An 8,980-nucleotide genomic window follows, 5' to 3' on the forward strand; every position below is an offset into this window, starting at 1 on the left:
CAAGAAGACACAACACGAATATACTACAGTCTCCCAAAACACGCATCACGTACTTAATCCACACTACACACTGCATACATGGGAGGCCGTCCTTACATGGCCCTTGCTGTTAATAGGACGTTAATAAATCAATCAAACAAACAAACTATTTGATGTCATAAAATAAAATCAAAATTTACATTCTGTTTTAGTTCTTCATAGCCTATGTTTTATTTCCAAATCTTTTAGATGCAATCATTATTTATCTTCTATCAGGATCTTTAAAACTAATGCATGACTTGTAGTTTGGCCCTAGATGACCTTAGTTGTCATTAACAGCAAAGATCATGTAAGGATAACCTAGCGTGTATGAAGTATGTGGTATGTGTTTTAAGAGACTACGGTATGTTCGTGTTGTGTCTTCTTGTATTATTATAGTGAAACTCTTGCCCCTTTTTATAGTGCTATATCACTGAAGCATGTCAACAAAGATGCCAAACAACACACCCCACCCAGTCACATTATTCTGACAACAGACGGACCAGTCGTCCCAATCATTTAATGCTGAACGTTTTGGTGTGTCTCGGCCAGGGGACAGAACCCAGGGTCTACCTCACAGGGGCGAGCGCTGTACTGAAGGCTAAACGTGAGGTGGTGTCAAGGGAGACTGATTATGTAGCCTTTTGTATAGTCATATATGATTTATGGTATGATATTTGTCATGACTTTAACACCTACAAACAATACTCTATGGTAAAAAAATCGAGCTTTGAATTGAAAACAAAACAACAGAAAAAAAATACAAGACACTCGGTCATGAGACCAATGTAATTCAATTGCAACATTCAATGGTTAAAGCGTAACATTGCAATGTCCCTGTCTCGATCAATGCGAGAACGACTTTTGTCAGCACACCATGGGCCGTATCCTTAAAGCTTTTGTAAATAATATTTAGCCCTAACAATCATCGATTATTTATAATTTCTCTTTACTCTTTCAGGTGTTGCCTTTGGATGTATAAACAGCAACGGCATATTCAAATTATATGTTAACCTAAAGGTAAAAGTCGATAAACCAACAATAGTGTTTGTTATAATGTGTAAAGATCTACAAAACAAGACGGGAGCACTTCACGACAGTCTACCCAGGCTCTACATTCAGGCATCACCATCAGCAACCGTACCCTCACTCCACCAGACATCCTGAGGAACTTCATCATGTCCGCAATAGGTGAATACATATTTTCTTGAGTTATAAAAGTTTTTCGACTGCTTATCTTGACGCTTTACAAGAAAGAACTTTAAAACAGAACGCGTCACGTGGTAAGTTGAAATATTATGTTTCAAAGCGCATGTTTATTATTTCAAAGCAAATGAAATATTTTTTTTACAAGAGAGAATATTAAAAGAATATGGTAAGTTGGAATATTATCTTTTAAAGCGCATATTATTCATTTCATAGCAGATAATTTCCTAAATGGCTCTACCACGATGATACCATAAATTGTAGTTATGAGTAGCTGGTAGGATTTTTCCTCCCAATGAATATCTATTTTTTATTTTTAAAACAGAATGGCTATTCTTGAAAATAATAACTTTGTTGACAACAAACAACGAACAATGGAATTGTAATACATTAAATATTGCTCTATCCGTTTTTTCTATAATCTTTATACTTCCAAATCTATTCAATGGAGATTTAAAATATACTTAAAATGAAAAACAATTTCTTTACGTTAACTACATGTATCTTTAATAATGCATTGTTAGTAATGTTACTCCTTTTGTACCAGCCGCAAAATAACAATTTACGATTTTAAACATTGAGTTTTTGAAATATTCACATAATTAATTTAATATTCGTAGTGTTTAAACCGAATACGTTGTATACTCTGCTTCTATTTAGTCCTTTAAGACCTTTCTGATTTACACATTGTTTTTCCCTTAATGATAACGAGCTCATAGGATTGTTTTACGTGATGACACAATTACGTTTATAAATACAATGTATAACTATTCAACAATGAATCACAAAGCCATGAGAACTTGCGCATTATAAGAATTTATCTTGTTAGAGATTGAAATATTAACACGTAAAACCTTGTTTTTTCTGTTGGATGAAATTCATGTCCAATAAACAGCCAGGGTTTTGTAAGGACAGTCCCCATATAATCGATGTATAGCTTGTGTGAATTGCGAGTTGTGTTTTGGGAGACTGCGATGTGTCCATAATCTGATTAAAATACAGATCCTTATGACCACTTCCTTCCTGTGAGGTTCTTATCAAATTCAGTGATAATAAGGATATGTAATTTAATCAGATTGTCCGTGTTGTTTTCTTTTATAGTGAAAGTGTACATAACGTATGATTCTCAAATGAAAATAAATGTTTAAACGAATTGTAGAGTTACAAAGAATCACTGCCTTTTCTCCAACCATTCACTGCTTTGTCACCGGTTTTATCCGTGGGAGAATTCTCTGTAAACCCCTAGGGTATGACAGATTGCGCGCACAAACCTTTTGAACCTGAAGACAATTACGTGACGCCATGACTTCACGCGATGTGTCCGTGGCTTGCATTGTCGACGACGTCATCAATATTGACGTGCAGACGACGGAAGCATGTTCATGTCGTCGTGAAAATACTTCTTTTTAGGATATTATCTCTAATTTTTCTTTTGTTTGTGGGAGAAAAAGAATCTTTCCCTACCTATAAGGGTACGACAACGAAATCACAACCCTCGGGGCAATTCCTGAATGTCCAACCCTCGGCAAACCTCGGGTTAGACGTTCATAAATTACCCCTCGGGTTGTGATTTCGTTGCCACACCCTCTAGGTAAGGACAGATTCTATTAATCATATCGTATCTTTATCTACTTTGTTCCCAAACTCAGGTCAGGTCATCCTGTTCAGCTCATGGAAGTGATGTTGATTTTAACACTTTGAGAGAGTCATTTTAGTCCTTCAGGGATCTGTGCTAGCTCCGAGCCAATTCATATTTTGATAGTGAAATAATGATACAAATGAATAATGAATATATGGAAGTTAGACTAGTTGATTTTAATGCGAAACGTCAGAAAAGCCCACTATGGTATGATATGTGCAATGTTTAAACTCACTTGCTTGTACGCCATTACACATTTTGGACGCCTTGTATACCGAACCCTTGCCATTGTCTTTTTGTCTCAAATCGCTCATACAGTATAGTGTTTACCTTATAGTGCATGCTCCTGTCTTAAAACAATTTCATCAACTCCTGAGACAAATGAATTACCAGTGTTAGTCTATGAAAAGATAAAGGTACATTTCACTGATTTGCGGAGTGACATAATGAAGAAAGGTAACTACTGCTCGGTAATTATGATGACATAAGACGACCCCCCGTTATAAGAAAAAAAATAAAAATTATTGAAGTAGTGATGTAGTATTGACAGTAAACTATTAATGTTTTGAACTCTACAAGATTATCAAGTTCGATTAGAAAAATAAGAAGCCCGGTCGATTAAACAGGTATGGTGCCTCATAAACGTTCGTTACCACACAGAATTCATTCACTGTGAACTTCTTGTTTTTATACCTTAAGTATGTTAAGATCGAAACATACGTGACGAAAACACTTTACAATTATTAACAACATTGTTACAACGTGAAATGAAATTGTAGATTACACCTTGACCGTAAATATCAGCTCTAGTTTGTAGTTGTAAAATTACAACCTGCGTTGTATGTATTTTAATCCTCCAACTGTTGGTAAGTTTAGGTGGTGAATAAAATATTAAAAGTTCTTCATAATTATTCGTGATATACAATACGGCATATCAAACTATGAGGTGTGTGACTTTAATGTTAAATGTGCCGTAATTGTCATACTCACGAATCAAGAAAATATTTCGATATGTTATTCACCACGTTGCATCTACAAATGAGTACATATATACGGTCAGACCATGAAGTTGTAGTCTACATTTTCATTTTATATTTTTCACGGTGTTGTAAGTAATTATACAGTGACATCTGCAGATATTTGCATAAATTCTGTGTTGTAACTAAACTTTATAAGGCATCGTACATGTTCTGTCCATATTTTTTCGTTTTCATTATATTACTGACGAAAAATTAACATGTTAAAATGTTCGCTCAGTTAAAAGCACATATAACTTTAAAGAGTCAACAAATGTATATTTACCTTATTTGTTAAAATATTGAATGGATTACACATTGATCGATATATTGAACGAAAATGAAAAGCGTACGGTGACTATATTTTATTTAACTACTTTTATACAAATTTGTTGTGAACTTGAATGGAATATTTGATGTTCGAACAATGGGTTATTTATTATGTCGATTTTGTTTTCCAGATGTCGAATCGCTTTCTGTCTGGCTCTCATAAAGATTGGGCAGCACGAGATTCTCGTTCTAATACTTCAATCAGAATGAGCAAATCAAGCTTGATTTCCACCAGGGTGAAGAACGAACAGGAAGGTAATCGGCTGTCTATGAAACTACGTCACATCCGGAAAAACAAACAGAAAACTGAAAACGTTGCAAACAGAGATATCAAGGAAACCAAAGATGACTTTGTGAAAATAATCGCTTCCGGACAAGTCTATAAGAAACATCGATTTGAAAAATATGACCCATATCTCAAAGAGGTAAAAGAGTGCAGGACGGTCATGGTGGACAATTTCAGGGACATCAAGAAAGCAGCGAAGAACATACGCCTGAAAAATTTGATCGCCAAAAACAATTTGCTTGAGCGAACTTTTAATGATTTAGCGCCTATCCCCGAAGAAAGTGGCGTCGTTTCAATAAACAGTCGAGTTGCCGAGTCGCTATCACATCCAAACGCGAAACTATTGAGACGTGGATCAGTCAGCAACTCGACAAAATTGGCGGATCACGGGGAGCGTCGGTTTTCAACATCTTCGCGGTTGACTGATATAGGTAGTATTAGAAGCGAGCATCTCCGTGTGAAGGAATACTCCTATAGAAGGATAAAAAGAAAAGCGAAGACGATTATAATGAGTCGAGACCGAACGATTTTCCCAGGGGAATGTAAATCAACATACGAAATGAGAAAGTTCATGGCGAAAGAGGCCACAGATTTGATCTTTTCATTCTCCCCTGAGGGAAGACGTCAGGCTCAAATAGACAAGTTGAAAAGAGAAGCACAGTTACCTGCATTTGTGGACCGAACAAAGTCAACATCAGCCATACTGCGGCATTATCGGGAATACAAACTTAACCGACCTGCTGTTGAGTCGGTTTAAAAGTCTGGCTATAATCATATTGTTACATAAATAGAAACTCAAAAGGAAGAGGTGCTGTTTCGCAAATCGTTGAATATGATTCCCGTGTACGATCAATAATACCTCCCCTTTAAGACATAACATTAAGTACTTATTGTCCAACTGTTACGGGGACAATGAAGTGTTTTGTGTGACTGTTTAAAAGGATACACGAAGGACAGACTTATGAATAAACATTTGTTTATTGACAAATGGGGGATACAAACATTATAGACTATATATAAAACTATAATGTATTGGAACTCGCTCATGCTGTTGAAACCATAGACTGAAAATGAAAAAGAATTTTAAAAAATCGAATAAAATGTAGACAAACAAATTTGTTTTAAAATATTAAAAATTCTCAAGAAAGTAACATTGATAAATATACGTGCGTGTCCCGGGCCATAGACTCTTAAAATTCCAAAATGTCCCATAGAAAGCTATCAGCACTATTAAAATTCTACGTAGATGAACCCACTTGTTTTGAAAAAAAATAACTTAAATTGTCCCATAGTTTTCAAAACATTGATTTATCACTGAAGTAATAATTTGAACATGTCGGTATATTACCGATCAATCTTATTCAAACAAGTGTCTCTTATTTCTATAAAATATGCAGTTATAACTTAATTTAATCAGAGTTAAAACCTCGCGTCGGTACATTGTCCAATACAAAATCAATACACAGCAAATAAATAATACATACAAAGCAACACTGTGCAACGAACCTCCTTTGGAAACTCTAGGGATGTTTACACATCATTAGAACATACAGGAAATTTAACATTTTGAGCTTCATATAATTACATATTTAAGACCAAAGTAAATGCTTGCTATTGAATTTATTCAATTTAACTTTAAAATACTACATATCTATTGATTTCAGCTCTGTTTATAATGAATTCCAAACACTGCCATATCAATAACTGAGTGGATACAATATAAGTTTGTTTCTTTCATTAATAATTTTTAACACAATAATGATGTGTATACAAAATTAAAACTGGTGCACGGCTCCGACTTGATTAAACAACGAACTTTAAAGATCTATATACCTCTCTGATAAAATTAAAGTGTTAGTGAATGCTGTGACAAATATTCAATCCACAAAACTAGTAATCATTTTTCTGAACAAAATTACAATCCAGCCTCGTCAAAGGGCCGACAGAATAGCTTCGAAACATCGATACTTCGAATTACTCAAGGTTTGGAATGAGGCTGATGTTTTTCTACCATTAATGCCGTAATCATACCCCATTTTCCATGCTTGATTCCAACGTCTTTGGATATCTCTGTCCACATGATTAACGCTTCAGATTTTGATATGTTATATTTTGTTTGTTTGATTAATTAACGTCCTATGTTATAAGACACGATCTATGACGGTCATGCCAGAAAAATGCCCGTCTATCCTGTGAACAGACAGTACGATTGATTGATTAATTAACGTCCTATTAACAGCCATGTAAGGACTGCCTCCCATTGTAATGCTCTTTTAACAGCTCTGCAAACTATTCACATTCCATGAACCAAATGAGATGTTGTCAGATTATCTATATAACGAAGTGAGTATTTTAATTGAATGGTTAAGTACACTGCACATGCACACGTATCTATATATATTCGTTCATTTCTCTTTTAAATGTAGTTAACTATAATTTTAGAATACGTCGTCGTATTCATTTCTAGTTGTGGACATTGAATTTTCAGTGGTTTCTTGATATGGATTACAATTTTGAGTCACTGAATGACAATCGTTGCAACCTTTTCACTTTGTGATGAATGATTGTTTTAAAACAGGATAATCGTACTAGTCTTTTAATTTTACAAAATATACACAAGAAAGACAAAATAACATTCTATATTTAGTCGCATATTTCAATGCAATGCATATTTCAATGCAATGGGGGCAGATGTTTCAATTCCAACGCTCTCGAATAGCTAGGTGTGCACGGGTAGTTGGATGGCTTGATGAATGAAAGCGTGCCAATGTGTATTCTGAAAGATGATAGCTATCTAATGAAATACACACGCACGAATGTTATATTATCAGATTCTGTCAATGTATTGTCTGAATCCTGGACTATAGTTATAAATATTCCAAATGTCCTGAGATATATCGTACTTCAAATGGAATAGTAAATGCATATGGAAATGGAAATACATGTATATTCATATACATTAGTATAATGTACTCAAAGGTACATAACAAAATCGTCTGTGCGTTCTACTACTTGAATGATTTAAACAATAGACTTATGATCCTGGTGTGATATTTGAAATATTTCGTCTCCAAGTGATTTCGCTAACAAATCTCACATATTTATTTTCATCACCAATGTTCGATCAGTTGAGTCACAAAACTCGTGTTTTACTGTATGTACTCGATCGATGCATTTTACGAAATAATTTCAACAATAATAACAGGTAAGGGATATTAAGCATTATTGTTCCATTCACTCCTATTTAATAATTATTTTAAATTGACACCTTGATGCTTTTATCCCTTCTACATACTACTTGGCTTTATTCCTAAGCCTCCCTGACACCGCCTTACGTTTATATGGTCATGAGTGAATGATCATCCCTTTGGAGATCTAGGTTATGTCCCCTGGCCAAGAGGCACCATAGTCTATAGAAGTGTTTCTGCATACAATGTACGAGGTAGAAGGACGCCTGTGTTGTCAGTTGTCAGTATTATGAGAGCGGATGGAGTGTGTTTGTTCGGTGTCGTCAGCTACACGCTACAGTGCAAGGACACTACAAAAGAAAAAAAAGAGTTCTTCTAGTACTTGACAACACTTTGCTATAAGGTTATACTACTACCGATAAACACATTGAGACGAGCTGCAGCTGAATCCATACTAATGGGATTGGATAGTGTGGTGGATGAGAAGCTTATGAATTGTTGGTAGAACATGCAAGCTTTTGGTTTTTCTGTTCTGAAAGTATCAAATAATGGTCAAATAATGACACAACACGTGTATACCACAGTCTCCCAGAACATACAGACATTTACACTTTTGTTTGTTTGATTAACAATCTGATTAAAATACAGATCCTTATAACCACTCCGTTCAATAGATTGGCCATTTCCAGGTCATCTGGACGTTTCCCGAATTTTTTCGTCATGATATATGAAGAAAAAGAATCTGCCAATCAGAGAGTTGGATTTATTTTGAAAACAAATAAAAATTTATTATATGAAAGACGCGTGGAGTTTTGTCTTTATCAATTCATTACCTTCTATGATCTGAACACTCTATACCGTTACGTTGCCGAGATAACTTCGTTAACATGTACACTGGGCAATGTGTCGGAGTCGCGAATATTCTTGCTTGATTTCAATAAATATATCTTCGCATCGACTGTTTTCAGCATCACAATTGTCGGTTTAGACAGAGTGTGGCCTGTCTGCTGTCCGGTCTCGTCTCCTGGATATATACATGTACATCGGAGGCCGTCCATAGTATCAGTATGGTTTTGCAGTAGTGTCCACTAAATGATCAACTGCCTACCATATTGCTTAAAATCGTCAATGTGTAAGCGCAGACCGTCCTCACATGACCCTGGTTGTTAATAGGACGTTAATGTAATCAAAGAAGTAAACAAACAAGAACAATATCGCTACCGCACACGCATCACTTTGTATACCAAGCAGGGACATTCTTTGAATAGTTTGTTTGTTTGATTAATTAACGTCATAT

The 8,980-nt window shown here is 35.2% G+C and overlaps 1 protein-coding gene across 2 annotated transcripts; it reads left to right on the plus strand.

Annotated features, from left to right (window-relative positions):
• The first annotated feature begins 591 nt into the window (after positions 1 to 591).
• On the plus strand, positions 592 to 5,830 carry LOC138311070 (uncharacterized). Of its 2 annotated transcripts, none has more exons than XM_069252507.1 (2): positions 592 to 1,209; positions 4,341 to 5,830. In XM_069252507.1, the coding sequence occupies exon 2, from the start codon at positions 4,341 to 4,343 to the stop codon at positions 5,250 to 5,252; it is 912 nt and encodes a 303-aa protein (XP_069108608.1). In that variant the 5' UTR covers positions 592 to 1,209; the 3' UTR covers positions 5,253 to 5,830. The 2 variants fall into 2 exon arrangements, with proteins under 2 accessions (XP_069108608.1, XP_069108609.1); XM_069252508.1 differs by lacking the exon at positions 592 to 1,209 and adding an exon at positions 1,214 to 1,301.
• Positions 5,831 to 8,980: the final 3,150 nt, after the last annotated feature.

The sequence above is a fragment of the Argopecten irradians genome, chromosome 16, assembly GCF_041381155.1.
Source record: "Argopecten irradians isolate NY chromosome 16, Ai_NY, whole genome shotgun sequence".
Classification (NCBI taxonomy): Eukaryota; Metazoa; Mollusca; class Bivalvia; order Pectinida; family Pectinidae; genus Argopecten; species Argopecten irradians.

What these genes read in the sequence shown, in the direction of transcription:
- LOC138311070 (XM_069252507.1), top strand. Translation starts at nt 4,341, where the DNA reads ATGTCGAATCGCTTTCTGTCTGGCTCTCATAAAGATTGGGCAGCACGA.